Raw genomic sequence first — 19,336 nt, 5'->3', positions numbered from 1 at the left:
ATAAACATATGCTAACGACCTAATTACTTAAACCAGCTTCAACACTGTTGGTACATTTGTCTGCCAGTGAAACCCAGAATTGAAATGGTAGGGATTTTGCAGAACAGAACTGCAAAATACAGCAAAGCTGTATAGGCAGCTTACACAGCATTTTGCCTGGTTCCTGGCAGTTCCACACTTTCACGAGTAATCATTTCTAGACTCAATACACTGTTGTCATTTTACCAAATTACTCTAAGACAAATGTTGTTTTAATGCTATTCATCTCTTTAACTCATTTGCATCAGCATGCACGAGCCCTAACTGAAGTGCTCTGGTATTAATCTGCTTCAGCATATGCTACTGTAGCACTTTATTCTTGAAGTGAGCTTGAAGTTTACTGATTTGCCTTTTCATTTTGTAGGTCTCTGAGCCAGGGCAGCACAAACTCAAACATGCTTGATGTTCAAGGAGGTGCTCACAAAAAACGTGCTCGACGCAGCTCACTCCTTAATGCCAAGAAGCTGTATGAGGATGCCCAGATGGCCAGGAAGGTGAAGCAGTACCTTTCCAATCTGAATGTGGAAACTGATGAGGAAAAATTCCAGATCATGTCACTTCAATGCGAGCCTGCCTACAGCACTTGTAAGTAAAGCAAACTCAGTTAGACAAGGTTGCTGGTGGAGAGGATTACCCTCCTTGCCATATGAACCTGGTTATATATGCTGTTGTGCTAGAAACATAACAATATGTTTGCATAGAAGAAAGGACTGTCACTTCTTGATTATATACAAGATTTTTAAATGATGACCCTACAACCTTCAAATATAAATTTAGGAATGTTTTTGACAAAAAAAAAACGTGTCCCGGTAGTAAGAAATGTATCTGTCAGTGCAGACACTAAAAAAAACCCTGCTGATGCAGTTTCAGCAACCCAGGATTTGTCTTTCTTCTGTCTTTGGTTGCACTTGCACAAGTCTGGAGTGACAGCTCTTATTTTTGACCTTCAGTTGCTAAGTTGTGCGTCATTTAATAAGTCTGCCAGAGAATCCTATAGTACATTTGATCCATTCTTGCTGCACTGTCACTTTACAGAATTAAGGAAGGATAAAAGTAACATTTACCAGATGAGCTGCAAGGAAATGAAAAGACACAAAACCAATATAGAAACTAGCCGTGGATAAGGAGTAAATAAGCAATTCTTGCATTATGGCTTACAGTAAGAGATGAAAGCAGGGAGAAAGTTATGCCAGTATTGCCAGCATTGACTGATGAGACTGACATGGCTTGACAGTCAAAAATGAAGGGCAGCAGCGGGAAAAATCTTGTAAACTAAACTCCTTTGAGACTACCTTACTAAATAAGCTTTGGTCTCATCTATATTTTACCCTTATATAGTACACAGTTCAATAAATTCCTGTTTTTTAAAATTAACAATTATAATTGCATGTGGTTTTGATACTTAATTATTTTTGTAAATAAAGTTATTGACACCTTAACTAAGGTGAGCTAGTGGGGAAGGAATTAAGATTGGTAGAAGGACGAAAAGATACATATTTGCAGAAATGATCACTTTGCACTTAAATACAGTCTTTCATCTGAGGATTTCAAAGCCCTTTCGATTAATTTAGATAAGCCTCTGAAATCCCTCATCACATAAATAGCATTATGTCCATTTTATAGCTGTGTTAACAGAGCACAGAGAGTAAGTGAATGACTTGCCTGACTTGGAGACATTTGCAGAATGAAGAATAGGACTTGAGAATTTTGACTCTCAGGCTGAATACTTAGCTCTTCCCTTTAGGATCACAGTAATGAAATGGATGATAGATACACCAAGAATTCACTTGCTTGCTATGTATCCTCCCTGCTCTGTTAACGTGGTGTGTGATCTTGCCATATTGTTACCCAGTATATTGATTTGTATTCAGATATTTTCCATTTCCAAAGCATTATTTTCCCCACTTTCACCTCCACAGGCAAGTGTGGTGTACAGACACGTTCCCTTGGTCATCTTGCAAGGTATATAGGCTCTTGTTTTTGTTCCCCTTTTCTCACCCCATCCCCAATGAAATTGTTTTGTGGCTACATGCTAGAGTGTTCTCAAGAAGTAAGGAGGAGTAGCAGTTATAACAGCAGCAACCCAGGGAAGTCTATGTGGGAGGGATTTGGGTGTTTGAAGGCAGGTTCTGGAATGGAACGCTCATGGATATATAGCCAACAGGGTTGTCTTCTCCGAGTTTAGAGCTGAAGTTTGGCTGGACCTCAGGAAGTCAGTGTTTTGGTACTAGAGCAGTGGTTTTCAACCTATGGTCCACGGACCTCTGGTGGTCTGCAGGCTTTGTCTAAGGCAGTGGTTTTCAAACTTTTTTTCTGGGAACCCAGTTGAAGAAAATTGTTGATGCCCGTGACCCAACGGAGCTGGGAATGAAGGGTTTGGGGTGTGGAAGGGGCTCAGGGCTGGGGCAGAGGGTTGTAGTGCGGGGGTGAGGGCTGCGGGGTGGGGCCAGGAATGAGGGGTTCAGGGTACGAGAGGGCTCTGGGCTGGGGGGGTGCAGGCTCTGGGGTGGGGCTGGGAATGAGGGGTTTGGGGTGCAGGAAGGGCTCCAGGTTTGTTGGGGGCTCAGGGCTGGGGCAGATGGTTGGGATGCAGGAGGGGGTCAGGGTTCTGGGCTGGGGGTGCAGGTTCTGGAGGTGGGGCTGGGGATGAGGGGTTTGGGGAGCACGAGGAGGTTCCGGGTTTGGGAGGGGCTCAGGGCTGGGGCAGGGGGTTGGGGCGCGGACTTACCTCTGGCAGCTCCCGGTCAGCGGTGCAGCCGGGGTGCAGAGGCAGGCTTCCCACCTGTTCTGACACCGTGGACTGCGCTGCGCCCCGGAAGCGGCTAGCAGCAGGTCCGGCTCCTAGGCAGAGGCATGCAAGTAGTTTTGCGCGACCTTCGCCTGCAGGCACCACCCCTCCCCAGCTCCCTTTGGCCAGTGGTTGGGGCAGGGGCAGCATGCAGAGCCCCGTGGCCTCCTGCCTAGAAGCTGGACCCGCTGCTGGCTGCTTCCAGGGCACAGCACAGTGTCTGAAAAAATCGGCGCTAGCCTGCCTTAGATGGGTAGCATCGCCGACGGGACTTTTAACGTCCCGGTCGGTGGTGCTGACCAGAGCAAGGCAACCCAGTGCTTTACAGTTTGAAAAACACTGGTGTAAGGGGTCTGCGAAAGATTGTCGTTACCATAGAACTGTGGTTTTCAACCTGTGGTCCACGAATCCCTGGGGGTCCACAGACTGCCTGAGATTTCCAAAGGGGTCCACACCTCTGTTTGTAATTTTTTAGGGGTTCACAAATGAAAAGGAGGTTGAAAAGCAGTGTACTAGAGCAATATTATTTTATAGGAAAGTCCGTTAAGTAGTTGAGTGTCTGATCTACCTCTTATTACTGTCTTCGCTCCTTTTTTTTTTTTTTTTTTAAAATATCAGAATCTAAGTTTAAGTAAGACCTGATCATCAAGAAATGTGTGCCAGGTTTTACATCTCGCAAAGATGTAAATAATACCAATGTTTATTTATAAGCATTTTAATGTTTTTATCAATTTAACGTTTTTATCAATTTAAATTTTCACAGTTGTGGAAAATTAAGGGGGGAGATTAGACAATAATTAGTTAATGACAGTAGACACTGGGATTGAGAAAGTTTAAAGTTTTATAACCATTAAAACACAAATTGTCAACATCACATGTCAAAATTATACCAATTTCTATATCCTTCAGACAAACTCTTTAAATTCTCATCAGCATTTTTTCTTACTTTGCCTATCTAATTTCTATTATCAATGGAAATATTTTTTCATTAGTATCTGTGCATATAGTGAAATTGATGTTTACTGATAAAAATCGAATCTTTCCAAGCCTATGGGTGTGTTTTTAAGGAATATGCAGGGACACCATTATCAGTGAGTGTCCAGTGCTGTTCCATTTTAGTATAGAGAACAATCTCAGAAATACTTATTAATTTTAGAAAGTGAGTTTGTGATTAGTTTCTTATGGAGGCCCTTTTATCCCCCTATAATTTTCTGTTAAATGACACCTGCCTAACAGGTCGTATTTCCAATTTTTTGACAGTATCTTCATCTGTGAATTGTAGAGGGCTTTCTATTTAAGATTTCTCATAATGTTGTTGCTTATACAAAACATTTATTAAAAGTTCTTTCTGCAATGGAAGTGATTTGGGGCTCGTGCAAATGGCCAGGCTTGAATCCAATTAGTGATTTTGAACGTCCTGTTGGCACTGTCAGAGAATATGCCAAGAAATTTAAAGGAAAAGAGTGGCTTGTATGAACAAAGAAAGCCCAGCATGAACACAGCCTTTTTTCTACTGCGTGTGCTGTATGTTTGGCAAAGTATGGTCATAACACAGTTTGCTCACACTTGGAGGCAGAACTATGCATTGCATTTTATATTCAGTTTTCTCCTAACAGAACATATAATGTGGAAGTCTCAGTATATGATTTATGTGCAAACTTAAAAGATGTCCCTATCATGCCCAAGTGGCAGAAACATGAGTGTTACGAGGTCATCTTTCAATTCTATTAAATAAATCATGGCATCCAGACTTCAAATACTGTTTATCCTGTTTGTGCAGCACTATAGTTATATAGTTGTTTAGATTTAGGGTCTATACTGACTATTTTAATTCCATGTGCCACAGCAATACAAGTCAGATTTTTGTGATGCTTTTACAAGAGGGTATTAAATGGACACATGAATAAATATAGTACAGTGAGAGCTGTACTAATATAGCTGACTAGCTCGAATAACAGGAAAGCAAACCTTATGATTCAAGTTAAAAACTAACAGCTAGTGGGAGTTGCTTAGGAATCTTACTACCCTTTCCCTAAACCTTAAAAAACACTTTCACAACTGGAAGACTGCAAAAATGAGGACAACGGTTGCTCTCTTCTCAGCTATCAGGTTTAGGTCACAGCCAAAGTTTGACCACAGGAACTAGTCTTTTGACTTGTTCTGTTATGGCTAATCCTATTTTCTGACTTTAAAACCATGCCAAGGAAGTGGAAAGAATTGTGAATGAAAAGTACACAGTGGCGTAACCTACTATGGCCCTAATTTAGCAAGGTACATAAACCTGTACCTAATTCATTTAGTCCCACTCCAGTCAATGGGATTAGTCCTGTGCTTAAATTTACACTCATGTTAAAGTGTCTTCCTGAGCTGGGGCACATATATATATGTGGATTCACATGTGGATAAGGGTTTCTGAAGAGAGAGATTCAGAAATGCACAAACACACTGCTTCTTAGCAAGGTGGATTGAATTAAATCAAGGTGATTTAAATCACTGATTTTAATCATGATTTAAGTCAGTGTATTAAACATTGATTTAAATAATTGATTTAAATCTGTTTTCACCTTTATACTTTGCTGTTATTTTCCTAAAGAGAGGTTGATTATCGGTGATTGGTAACCACTAAAATATGTTAATTTGCAACTCACTATAGCCTTTGCCTGAAACTTGGTACTTTTTTTCCTAACCAAGAGAAAACACTATTGTCAAGGTTCCTCCCCCACTCTGAACTCTAGGGTACAGCTGTGGGGACCTGCATGAAAAACCTCCTAAGCTTATCTTTACCAGCTTAGGTCAAAACTTCCCCAAGGTACAAAATATTCCCCCCATTGTCCTTGGACTGGCCGCTACCACCACCAAACTAATACTGGTTACTGGGGAAGAGCTGTTTGGACGCGTCTTTCCCCCCAAAATACTTCCCAAAACCTTGCACCCCACTTCCTGGACAAGGTTTGGTAAAAAGCCTCACCAATTTGCCTAGGTGACTACAGACCCAGACCCTTGGATCTTAAGAACAATGAACAATCCTCCCAACACTTGCACCCCCCCTTTCCTGGGAAATGTTGGATAAAAAGCCTCACCAATTTGCCTAGGTGACCACAGACCCAAACCCTTGGATCTGAGAACAATGAAAAAGCATTCAGTTTTTTACAAGAAGACTTTTAATAAAAAATAGAAGTAAATAGAAATAAAGAAATCCCCCCTGTAAAATCAGGATGGTAGATATCTTACAAGGTAATTAGATTCAAAAACATAGAGAACCCCTCTAGGCAAAACCTTAAGTTACAAAAAAGATACACAGACAGAAATAGTTATTCTATTCAGCACAATTCTTTTCTCAGCCATTTAAAGAAATCAGAATCTAACACATACCTAGCTAGATTACTTACTAAAAGTTCTAAGACTCCATTCCTGTTCTGTCCCTGGCAAGAGCAGCATACAGACAGACACAGACCCTTTGTTTCTCTCCCTCCTCCCAGCTTTTGAAAGTATCTTGTCTCCTCATTGGTCATTTTGGTCAGGTGCCAGCGAGGTTACCTTTAGCTTCTTAACCCTTTACAGGTGAGAGGAGCTTTCCCCTGGCCAGGAGGGATTTCAAAGGGGTTTACCCTTCCCTTTATATTTATGACACGCCCCCCAAATCTCAGCTAGGGTGAAACACTGGCTGGGATTTCTTCCTGGAGCTCTAGGAAAAACAGAGTTAAGAAGACACATGCATCTCTAAATATACTACCAAGTACATAAAGACTAACAATATTTTCCACATCTCAAGGACGATTTTAACCAGTTGATTCTGGGAAACTTTCATGGGAGAGTGCATCAGCCACTTTGTTAGAAGCTCCTGAGATGTGTTGGACGTCGAAATCAAAATCTTGGAGAGCTAAACTCCACCGAAGAAGTTTTTTGTTAGTTTCCTTGACGGTGTGAAGCCACTTCAGTGCAGCATGGTCGGTTTGCAGGTGGAAACGCCGTCCCCAAACATATGGGCGTAGCTTTTCCAGAGCGTAGACAATGGCATAACATTCTTTTTCAGTGACTGACCAGTTGCTTTCCCTCTCAGACAGTTTTTTGCTGAGAAACACTACAGGGTGGAATTCTTGATCAGGGCCTTTCTGCATTAAAACTGCTCCCACACCACGCTCGGACGCATCTGTGGTTACTAGGAACGGTTTGTCAAAGTCTGGGGCCCTTAGTACAGGGTCAGACATGAGTGTCGCTTTAAGCTTGTTAAAGGCCTTCTGACACTTTTCGGTCCACTGAACAGCATTTGGCTGTTTCTTTTTGGTTAGGTCTGTCAGTGGGGCAGCGATTTGGCTGTAGTGCGGTACAAATCGTCTGTAATAACCGGCCAAGCCTAAGAAGGATTGAACCTGTTTCTTTGACTTTGGGACAGGCCACTTTTGGATAGCATCCACTTTGGCCTGTAGGGGGCTGATAGTTCCTTGACCCACCTGGTGTCCAAGGTAAGTCACTCTGTTTAGGCCTATTTGACACTTCTTAGCCTTAACAGTTAGTCCTGCCTCCCTTATGCGCTCAAGGACTTTTTGTAGATGTTCCAGGTGGTCTGCCCAGGAATCCGAAAATATGGCCACATCGTCAAGGTAGGCGACTGCATATTCTCCTAATCCCGCTAGGAGACCATCTACAAGTCTTTGGAAAGTGGCGGGTGCATTTCGCAGCCCGAAAGGGAGTACATTAAATTCATACAGCCCGAGATGTGTGATGAAGGCTGACCTTTCCTTGGCAGATTCATCTAGCGGTACCTGCCAGTACCCCTTGGTTAAGTCCAAGGTAGAGATGAACTGGGCCCGTCCCAGTTTCTCTAATAGTTCATCTGTGCGTGGCATTGGATAGTTGTCTGGGTGAGTTACAGCATTTAGCTTACGGTAGTCCACGCAAAAACGTATTTCCCCATCTGGTTTGGGAACTAGAACCACTGGAGATGCCCATGCACTTTCAGAGGGGCGGATTACCCCCATCTGTGACATATCCTGGATCTACCGTTCTATAGCAGTTTTAGCTTGAGGAGACACCCGGTAAGGTTGAACCCTAATTGGGTGAGCATTACCTGTGTCAATGGAGTGGTATGCCCGTTCAGTCAGTCCTGGGGTGGCTGAGAACGTTGGCGCGTAGCTAGTGCACAGCTCCTGGATCTGCTGTCGCTGCATACGCCCAAGGGTCATGGAGAGGTTCACCTCTTCCACACCACCAGCACATTTCCCTTCGTAGTAAACACCTTCAGGCCACTCAGCGTCGTCTCCTCCCTGGGCTGTAAACTGACAAACCTTTAATTCTCTGGAATAAAAGGGCTTTAGAGAATTAATATGGTACACCTTAGGCTTCCGGTTGGAGGTGGGGAATGCTATGAGATAATTAACAGCTCCCAGGCGCTCCTGGACCATGAATGGCCCTTCCCACGATGCTTCCATTTTATGGGCCTGGAGCGCCTTTAAGACCATGACCTGGTCTCCTACTTTGAAGGAACGCTCTCTGGCATGTTTATCATACCAGGCTTTTTGCTCTTTTTGAGTATCCTGTAAGTTTTCTCTAGCAAGGGCTAAAGAGGTTCGGAGGGTGTTTTGTAGGTTGGTTACGAAGTCCAGAATGTTAGTTCCTGGAGACGGTGTAAATCCCTCCCATTGCTGCTTCACCAACTGCAATGGCCCCTTAACCTCACGGCCATATACAAGTTCAAATGGGGAAAACCCTAAACTGGGATGTGGTACAGCTCTGTAGGCAAAGAGCAACTGCTGCAACACTAGGTCCCAATCATTGGAGTGCTCATTTACAAATTTACGTATCATGGCCCCCAAAGTTCCATTAAACTTCTCCACCATGCCATTTGTTTGATGGTAGTAAGGAGTGGCAACCAAGTGATTTACCCCATGAGCTTCCCAAAGGTTTTTCATAGTTCCTGCCAGGAAATTAGTCCCTGCATCTGTGAAGATGTCGGAGGGCCAACCTACCCTGGCAAAAATGTCTGCTAGTGCCTGGCACACACTTTTAGCCCTGGTGTTGCTTAGAGCTACTGCTTCTGGCCATCGGGTGGCAAAATCCATGAAAGTCAGTATGTACTGCTTTCCTCTGGGTGTCCTTTTCGGAAAAGGACCCAGAATATCCACAGCTACTCGCTGAAATGGAACTTCAATGATGGGGAGGGGTTGTAGAGGGGCTTTGACCTGGTCTTGGGGTTTTCCCACTCTTTGGCACACCTCACAAGACTGGACATAGGTAGAAACATCCTTGCCCATTCCCTCCCAGTGGAATGACCCCCCCAAACGGTCTTTGGTCCTGTTCACCCCAGCATGGCCACTAGGGTGATCATGGGCTAAGCTCAAGAGCTTGGCCCGGTATTTAGTTGGAACTACCAACTGTCTCTGAGGATGCCAGTCTTCCTGGTGTCCACCAGAAAGAGTTTCCTTGTATAAAAGTCCTCTTTCTATAACAAACCTGGATCGATTAGAAGAGCTGAGAGGCGGTGGGTTGCTCCGTGCCGCCGTCCAAGCTCTCTGGAGGCTTTCATTTGCTTCCTGTTCGGTCTGGAACTGTTCCCTTGATGCTGGAGACATCAGTTCCTCATGGGATTGTGGACCTAGGCTTGGTCCCTCTGGAAGCGATATAGGGGATGAAGCTGTTTCTGTTGACTGTGAACCGCTCTCCGCTGGTGCACTATGTTGGGATTCAGGCTCCGGCTGAGCCTCTTGTGTAGGGTTATCGGCTGCTGCCAGTTCAGGTTCGGTGGGGCCCTCTGGTGTTGAGATTGCAAGTACTGGATTCAGTGCTGACACGGGGTCTGGTGTTGGTTGTTCGTCTGGTTCCGGTTCTAGGACTGGTTCCGTCTGGGTCTCTGGGACTGGATCCACTACTGCTGTTGCAGACATTGGCCTGGGGTCCGGGTCCATCACCTCTGACTGGGTCCTGATAGAAGTTTGCGGAACAGAGCTAGGCCTCACGGCTTGTTTAGCCTGGCTGCGGGTGACCATTCCCACCCTCTTGGCCTGCTTCACATGATTGGCCAAGTCTTCCCCCAACAGCATGGGGATGGGATAATCATAATAGACTGCAAAAGTCCACATTCCTGACCAGCCCTTGTACTGGACAGGCAACTTGGCTGTAGGCAAATTGAAAGGGTTGGACTTGAAGGGTTGAATCGTCACTTGGATCTCTGGGTTGATTAAATTGGGGTCCACTAAGGAAGCATGGATAGCTGACACTTGTGCTCCGGTGTCCCTCCACACGGTGACCTTCTTCCCGCCCACACTCACAGTTTCCCTCCGCTCCAAGGGTATCTGGGAGGTATCTGGGCCTGTGGACCTCTGGTGTGATTCCGGTGCAATGAACTGTAATCTGTTGGGGTTCTTGGGGCAGTTGGCCTTTACATGCCCCAGCTCGTTACACTTAAAACATCGTCCAGCTGACGGGTCACTGGGGCGAGGAGGGTTGCTGGAGAACGGGGTGGTGGGACGATAAGGGGTCTGGAGGGTTCTTTGGGAGGTAGGTGGGGCTTTGGGTGGCCTCCGGTAATAGGGTGTGGTCTGGGGTGGTCCCTTCTGGTCTCCGCTCCAACTGCGACCAGTTTTCTTCTTCTCTGCCACCTCCACCCATCTGGCTCCAATCTCTCCTGCCTCAATTACAGTTTTGGGTTTCCCATCTAGGATGTATCTTTCTATTTCCTCAGGAACACCCTCTAAGAATTGTTCCATTTGCATTAGGAAGGGCAAATTTACTGGAGATTCAACACTTGCTCCTGATATCCAGGCATCCCAATATTTCACAATGTGGTAGGCATGTCGGGTAAATGACATGTCTGGTTTCCACCTTAGGGCTCTGAACCTCCGACGAGACTGCTCGGGTGTTATCCCCATTCTGACTCTCGCCTCGGATTTAAACAGTTCATACTTGTTCATGTGTTCTTTAGGCATTTCAGCTGCCACCTCAGCTAAGGGTCCACTGAGCTGCGGCCTCAGCTCTACCATGTATTGGTCAGTAGAGATGTTGTACCCAAGGCAGGCCCTTTCGAAGTTTTCTAGGAAGGCCTCAGTATCATCGCCTGCCTTGTAGGTGGGGAACTTTCTGGGATGGGAAGTGTTACTTGGAGAAGGATTACTAGGGTTTGTTGGGATATTCTGCTGAGCCTTTATCTTCTCCATCTCCTCCACATACTTCCTCTCTTTTTCCTTCTCCTCCAGTTCTTTGTCCCTCGCTTCCATAGCTCTCCTGTGAGCAGCCGCTTGGTGGTGTTCTGCTTCTCTCGCTGCCTCCCTTTCTTGTTCCTTCTTCAGCCGCATGAGTTCTATCTGTCTTTCATGTTCCCTTTGTCTTTCCTCAGCCTGAAATTTGGCTAATTCGAGCTGTAGTCGAGCCGCGGATTTTGCCATTCTAACCTCTCTGTTTTTAACTAACTTTACACCCGAGGTTTAGAAATAAACAAACAAAACTTGGCTGTAAAATTTTGCTGTGCTGGAATAGAATACCTATTCTCTGATAGTGATTGTCAGCCTACAGAAAAAGACAATTCCCTTGTCTCTGCTCTGGGCCCAAATTAAAGCAAAAAACCTCCAACTACTTGGAAACCTGCTTACCCAGCCCAAAGAAAAAGCAAATGGGTAGAACACACACCCCCTATTTACTTTTAGGAAGAAAAGAAAAAAAAAACCTCTGGGTTGGAAGACTGTGAATTTCCCTGCAGGAGTTAAGTACCCTGCCTCCAGGCAAAGAAAACCTGCAATTCACAAGATAATCCCCTTTTGTCTCTGCTTGGCCACAGTTTCAGCTTTCAGTTTCAACTGCTTTCTGGACTTCCTTTCCAAAGGAAAAAAAATTTCCTTTTTAAAATCTGTATTTCTAGTTCAAAAAATCTCAACTGGATCTCAAAATGATTTCAGGTTAATCCCACCACTGCCACCATGTCAAGGTTCCTCCCCCACTCTGAACTCTAGGGTACAGATGTGGGGACCTGCATGAAAAACCTCCTAAGCTTATCTTTACCAGCTTAGGTCAAAACTTCCCCAAGGTACAAAATATTCCCCCCGTTGTCCTTGGACTGGCCGCTACCACCACCAAACTAATACTGGTTACTGGGGAAGAGCTGTTTGGACGCGTCTTTCCCCCCAAAATACTTCCCAAAACCCTGCACCCCACTTCCTGGACAAGGTTTGGTAAAAAGCCTCACCAATTTGCCTAGGTGACTACAGACCCAAACCCTTGGATCTGAGAACAATGAAAAAGCATTCAGTTTTTTACAAGAAGACTTTTAATAAAAAATAGAAGTAAATAGAAATAAAGAAATCCCCCCTGTAAAATCAGGATGGTAGATATCTTACAAGGTAATTAGATTCAAAAACATAGAGAACCCCTCTAGGCAAAACCTTAAGTTACAAAAAAGATACACAGACAGAAATAGTTATTCTATTCAGCACAATTCTTTTCTCAGCCATTTAAAGAAATCAGAATCTAACACATACCTAGCTAGATTACTTACTAAAAGTTCTAAGACTCCATTCCTGTTCTGTCCCTGGCAAGAGCAGCATACAGACAGACACAGACCCTTTGTTTCTCTCCCTCCTCCCAGCTTTTGAAAGTATCTTGTCTCCTCATTGGTCATTTTGGTCAGGTGCCAGCGAGGTTACCTTTAGCTTCTTAACCCTTTACAGGTGAGAGGAGCTTTCCCCTGGCCAGGAGGGATTTCAAAGGGGTTTACCCTTCCCTTTATATTTATGCCAACTATACACATTTCTTTAAGCAATTAGCTATTCAGATTCTTAATTTTTACATTTTTAAATTTGTTAGAAAATGGTGAATGATGCATTTTTTATTTACTAGAGGGTTAATTTTTTTACTTATGATTTGTGTCAGGCTCTAGATGAATGGAATGTGGAATTCAATTAAATTCATAAAACAGCATTTTCAAGTTTTTTATTAACACTACTTTAATGTTCAGGCTTCATAAGAAAAGTAAATTTGTAACATGAGTTTTGCATTTAAATCTGATATATTAAACAAAGAAAGTATTATCAGTAGTTAGTGAATTGAACTGATTGTTTCTGGTCAACTGGTCCTTAAAGTTTTTAAAACTAGTAGATGTCATCTTCTCACAATTACAGTAGTTTTAAATTCATGGTCTGGAAGAGGAAAACATGCTTTCCTGATTTTTCAGCTCCCAGTTGGTTTAACTGTGAATGAACTAGTCATTAAACCAGGTCCATCATGTGAACTGGGGACCCAACCCCTCCCATGTCCCTTTATTTATGCAAATGTTGCAGATGTTATGGGGTGGAGCAGTATTATTTTCCCCTTTTCCCTTTGCTTTCAGCATCAACACATTGAACTGAACTAGCTGAATAAACTGAAATGAAGAAAATATTCTCTCTGCACCTGCAAAAGAGTGTGATTCTGTCAAAAGCTGTTTCTGTCAAAACACTTCAACTATCTTGTTCCAGGTGCTTAGCCAGTGACTTCCACCAGTTCAGTGGTTTAACTTTCTTTAAAAGTTTGGCAGCAAACGTGCTGCTTGAGTATTATTATTTTTATTTAATTTAAATTATGTTAACAGATCATAGTTTAGACATTAGCGTAAGTTATTATAACTTAAAATTAATTTATACAGTTCTTTTTTTAAGATCTGTCCCAGCTGTCCTGATTGATTGACTGATAGATTGATTTAACAAAACTGGGCATTTGTCCCGTTTGCTCTTGCCAACTGATCATCAGTTGGCAAGAGCAAACAGGACAAATGCACAGTTTTGTCAAAAAAGTAGGATGCAACCCCTAGTGGGGTGCAGAGGAACATAGTGGGTGGGGTGGGAATTGGCAATGCCAGCCCCACATGGGAGGGAGAGCAGCCCAGGCTGGGCCAGCCCCACACAGGAGAGAGAGCTCAGGAAAGTGGCTTGGGCCCATGCCGGCCCCGCACATGGAGGACAGGGGGACCAGACAGGCCCCATATGGTATCTCATTTTCCCTTTGGGAAAATACGGTCACCTTACTTCTCTGGAACTGCCCAGGATATAAATACTTGGTCACCTGGAAGGGCATCGCCTTCTCACATGCACCTCATCCAGCCACTTTCTGTTCCTCCCTGCTCTGTCCAGGTAAACTTTTTAATTCCTTCCCCTCTGCCACCAGTTGTAGAGGGAGCTTCCTATAGGGGAAGCTATCTCTTTTCTTCCAGCAAGCTGGACAAAGGATGCACTGCGTACAGTTGCAGTGAGGACACTTTCTGTATAGTTGCGAAGTTCATGCTTTTCAATGTTGTAATTTTGCACTGAAATCTAAAGTATGTTATTTGTGGAATTCAGTTATAATGGGAATAAATCAAATAATTTCTCATTGCATTGTATGCCTACATAACAATTCGAAAGAGCTTTAGAAATATTTTAAACTTGTTTTTATGTATTTGCCTCTGAAATCTAACAAGACTGGAGTGCCTTGAATAGATATTATCTGTTATAGTATAGACTGCTGTTTAAAAGGCTGTTATTGTCTGGTCAATCATTTTCTTCAATATCGCTATCATAAATCTTGCAAATTAGAGTGCAAAGTTACTAATGTTCCATTTTTCACCATAACAGTGACCAAGAATTTAAATGAGAGAAGAGGCGCAAAATCCTCAGAAATGTCACCAATACCTATGAGGTCAGTTGGTCAAACCACAAAAGCCCATCTGCATCAACAAAACAGAATGAGCCAAGTTCTCCAAGTTCCAGCTGTTAATTTGTACCCTATTAGAAAAAAAGGACCGGCTAAGGACCATGTCACGTTCAGTGAGTATCTGCAATTTGTATTTCCAGTATTCAAAGTAGAGTAAATTTGTGTGGTTAGTAAGTTTGAGAGGGGGAGAGGGATTGGATTCCAAACCAACCAAATATTTGAAATATTTATTATGGAAGCATTGCAATCAGCTCAATAGTTCAAGGTTTCATTTACCCTTTTCATTTACATGTCTCACTCATTTCCATTTAATTATGTAAAAGAAAGCATAATGTTTATCCCACAAGAAAGAACAAAACATACCTTAAATTATTTGCACAACTAAAAAGAAAAGGAGTACTTGTGGCACCTTAGAGACTTACCAATTTATTTGAGCATGAGCTTTCGTGAGCTACAGCTCACTTCATCGGATGCATACCGTGGAAACTGCAGCAGACTTTATATACACACAGAGAATATGAAACAATACCTCCTCCCACCCCACTGTCCTGCTGGTAATAGCTTATCTAAAGTGATCATCAGGTTGGGCCATTTCCAGCACAAATCCAGGTTTTCTCACCCTCCACCCCCCCACACAAATTCACTCTCCTGCTGGTGATAGCCCATCCAAAGTGACAACTCTTTACACAATGTGCATGATAATCAAGTTGGGCCATTTCCTGCACAAATCCAGGTTCTCTCACCCCCCTCCCAAAAACCACACACACAAACTCACTATCCTGCTGGTAATAGCTCATCCGAAGTGACCACTCTCCCTACAATGTGCATGATAATCAAGGTGGGCCATTTCCAGCACAAATCCAGGTTTTCTCACCCCCCCCTCCCCCCCCCCGCCCCATACACACACAAACTCACTCTCCTGCTGGTAATAGCTCATCCGATGGAGCTATTACCAGCAGGAGAGTGAGTTTGTGTGTGTATGGGGCTGGGGGGGGGGGGTGTGAGAGAACCTGGATTTGTGCTGGAAATGGCCCACCTTGATTATCATGCACATTGTAGGGAGAGTGGTCACTTAGGATGAGCTATTACCAGCAGGATAGTGAGTTTGTGTGTGTGGTTTTTGGGAGGGGGGTGAGGGGGTGAGAGAACCTGGATTTGTGCAGGAAATGGCCCAACTTGATTATCATGCACATTGTGTAAAGAGTTGTCACTTTGGATGGGCTATCACCAGCAGGAGAGTGAATTTGTGTGGGGGGGTGGAGGGTGAGAAAACCTGGATTTGTGCTGGAAATGGCCCAACCTGATGATCACTTTAGATAAGCTATTACCAGCAGGACAGTGGGGTGGGAGGAGGTATTGTTTCATATTCTCTGTGTGTATATAAAGTCTGCTGCAGTTTCCACGGTATGCATCCGATGAAGTGAGCTGTAGCTCACGAAAGCTCATGCTCAAATAAATTGGTTAGTCTCTAAGGTGCCACAAGTACTCCTTTTCTTTTTGCGAATACAGACTAACACGGCTGTTACTCTGAAACTTGCACAACTAAGTTTCTAATACCTTTTTAGTTCTTAATGTATCTAATTACAAATCCCATTGTATGTAAAGATACTTTCTTGCTTTAGTTTCATAGGCCTCTTCTATAACATATATGTTAGCAAGAAAATAACCATTGCCTCAGAGAGTGCTATTTGAAAAAGTAGAACTAGTTCAGTTTCTGAACCAGGCTAATTAAAGTGAATACAAACCTACCATCATAACCGGGCAGATAGCAGGTGATTTAGCATTGTGCCTAAAAGTATATATTTATTCTTCTGAATGGAAATCTTACAAACCAAGTAGAATTACATTCCTTTTTGCTTTCATGACATAATGAATATAATACATTTTAGTGAGTGTAATCACAGACGTAAATCACAGGAAATTTAATATTTCAATCTGGAGTACCACTGTAATGGCATTATGGTCAAACAGAACAACATATGTTTTAGTGTTATTAGTAACTCTTAGTAAGCATCAAATAATATTTTATTTGTGTTTTCTGTTATCTAAATTTACCAATGTCTGAGGCTCTCAGGGTTATATATTAAAATGCTGCTAAATAATATCCCTTTGACCTATTTCAATCTCTGAAATGTCTGGTGTTTGTTTTTTGTTTAAGTCTTCATGACTTTGAATGATACATAATATTTTAAAACTAAAACAATTTTAAATGACATATTAAATTATTCCATAAAACATTGAATAAAGTTAGTGAATAGCGTAAAACAATTCTGCAGTGGATTGTGCATCAATTTCCACTTCAGAACTCAAAGAAGACATCAGGAAAGTTAGTTCAACTTCACAAAAGTTGTTTTCCCCTTATCCTTACTGTTATTTCAAACATGGACATAGGAAGTTAGAAAACAAATCTATCTTTAAATTGGCCAACAGAAATTGATTCCTCTCAAATTGTTTTGTCCATGATTGCTTGAAGATGCAGGTTCTGTCAGGTACACAGATTTTAGCACTGCAATGTCAGTGAAATACAAAACACTAAACTCTTTATCGCACGTCCTGACTCACTGCCTCTCAGCTTCTTAACCAGCACTATGGCACATCAAATGTTTTTGCCACATCTTACATATCTTTCTGTAAAATCTAAATCCAAAGGAATAAAGTAAAGTGTGTTAAAGGATGTCTTTCAGGGAATGTACCTTTTTATAGTAAGCTTATTTTCCATCTTCTTATTATTCCCTCTCCTAGTTGTAGGAAGTAGAGTAGATGGTGGATAGCTTGAATTGATAGCTGTTAAATTTTATTCATCCACCATATCATTTGAAGTCCTCCAGCTGAACAGACTCAACCTGGTATTGGAGCTTGACTGCCAGAACTATGTGGGTCTGTTTTCACTTACTCTTACCTCCTTTATGAAAGGAGTTTAGGACACCTGTTGAACTACTGGATCTCAGGCTATAACAAACCCTCATTAGTCAGATCCTTCTTTAACCAGTTTTTTAAACCTGACACTTCATCTCTGCATATTTGGATGCTTACCACATGATATGATTACTAACAACAGATGAAATACGTTGGTGAAATAGAAGTACAATACTTGACTTAGTCTGTAATACCCCCTAAGCTTCAGGAAAGATAATCTTTCTGAGGAAGAAGCTGTTTGGGGAATAAATCTCTCCTCCGTGCACTCATGGAATTTAGTAAGAATGATTTCCAGGCCCAGCCAAATTTCTTCTGAATTCTGCGGGGTGTGAAGGCCAAATATTTGTCCTTCCTCAGGCTTATGTGGTACAAAGGGCAGTACTGGTCTTTTACTGAAAACAACTTTTAATTTATCCATTCTTTTATCGGTTTATATTGATGATAAAGAGCAGCCTCGTTTTCTTATGTCATGAGCAATAAAAATACTACAGCAATTGAAACATCAAGTCACTGCACAAATACTGAATTTTAATTTTCAAATAAATATGGGGCTAAAATTTTAATGGTTGGCATGTAATCACCTCTTTTGTGCACACAGATGACTTTTTAGCACTTACATGTCTATTTTCATACATAATAACCTGACTTATATGTGGAATAGTGGTAATTTTCCAGGCACATAGTCATGCAATTGCAGTGCATTTTTCTGTGCAGACCTCAGGCCGCCTCCTTTAAAAATCTAGCCTCAGAGTGTTCTCTATTAAAAATGGCATATGATTCTGCTTTAATCTACTCAAGTGTCTGTGCAATTTGAGGTATTCCTAAAGCTTAATTCGTGGTGTGACTGCGAAGATGTCTTATTTCTCTCCTGGATGTTTGAAAAGTTCAGTGTTTCACTAACATTGTATCGGGAACTTAACTGAATGTTTAACTGTAGTATACTACACAGGACTTACTAGTGGAGAATGGGAAAAGCCAATTTCTATGTTTTGCTTCAACTACGTTCTCTATATGCTTTTATTTTTTTGGTTTTTAGTATGAATGTAGAGCTAAGAACAGGTGCTGGATTGACAGCCCTGGATACAAAGTTCTTTATCTCTTCCCCATGCCATCATAACAGTGTATTGGGAGGAGATTTCAGGCTTCATAGCTTATTCGGTCCTTAATCTTTCTGCTAAGGCTTTCTAACAGGGTGTCAATTGTGATAGTGCCTATTGCCACCTAAAAGCCACTAAACTCATTTGAGATGGACCACTGAGCAATCATCAGATAGCAATATCTTTTGACCACTTCTGACCTGAGTTAAATTTGAAGTGTCAACTTACTACTGCATTACTAATCTCCTTAAGTAATCCAACGCCTCTTTCTGTTCATGCTTTTACACTAGCCGTTGTGCAGCCTCACCCTTCATTGTAATTAAAACAGATATCAAACATATTACCTTGAAAGTAGAACAGTACAAAGTAATTTTCTGTCATCTTCATAGGTACGGGTTCTCCTCAGAAGTCACTCAGTTTGTCTGAGGAAGTAAATAGTAAGAAACAAACAGAAGATAGTATATCTATGGCATCCTCTTTGCATTCCAGTCCTCCTGCTTCTCCTCAGGGCTCTCCACACAAAGGTAGGAGTATATGCTTCTATACTCTACTCAGGCTTCCATCTTAGGAACTCAGTATTTTGTTATACTATAAAGGTTGTTATGGATTTATCATTTATTTAAGTGATTCTGTGAGTATAGCAACTTTATGTCAAGAGTAACATTAGAAATAAGAGTGTTTTTATCGTAAGAGTGTTTTAATGTATTTCTGTACAAATTAATATACAATACACAATTTTCCCATTACAGTATGTACATTTTTGAGACTTAAGTCTGAAATTAGACGTTGTTAAAATTTTGAAAAGCACGTAAGTCCTGTTTTCAAACGTGAGTTAAGCACTTAGGAG

General features: G+C 42.3%; 1 protein-coding gene across 15 annotated transcripts in view; it reads left to right on the top strand.

Annotated features, from left to right (window-relative positions):
• RAPGEF6 (Rap guanine nucleotide exchange factor 6) overlaps positions 1-19,336 on the top strand; it is a 238,253-nt gene that overhangs the window by 198,039 nt on the left and 20,878 nt on the right. For all 15 annotated transcript variants that reach the window (XM_075131300.1, XM_075131299.1, XM_075131297.1 and 12 more), the window contains 3 exons: positions 404-624; positions 14,398-14,589; positions 18,879-19,013. In XM_075131300.1, the coding sequence (XP_074987401.1) occupies positions 404-624; positions 14,398-14,589; positions 18,879-19,013 (548 nt within the window). The remainder of the gene's footprint in view (positions 1-403; positions 625-14,397; positions 14,590-18,878; positions 19,014-19,336) is intronic.

The sequence above is a fragment of the Caretta caretta genome, chromosome 8 (assembly GCF_965140235.1).
Source record: "Caretta caretta isolate rCarCar2 chromosome 8, rCarCar1.hap1, whole genome shotgun sequence".
Classification (NCBI taxonomy): domain Eukaryota; kingdom Metazoa; phylum Chordata; order Testudines; family Cheloniidae; genus Caretta; species Caretta caretta.
The sequence above is the reverse complement of the archived record's forward strand: the minus strand, read 5'-3'. Positions and strand labels throughout refer to the sequence as shown.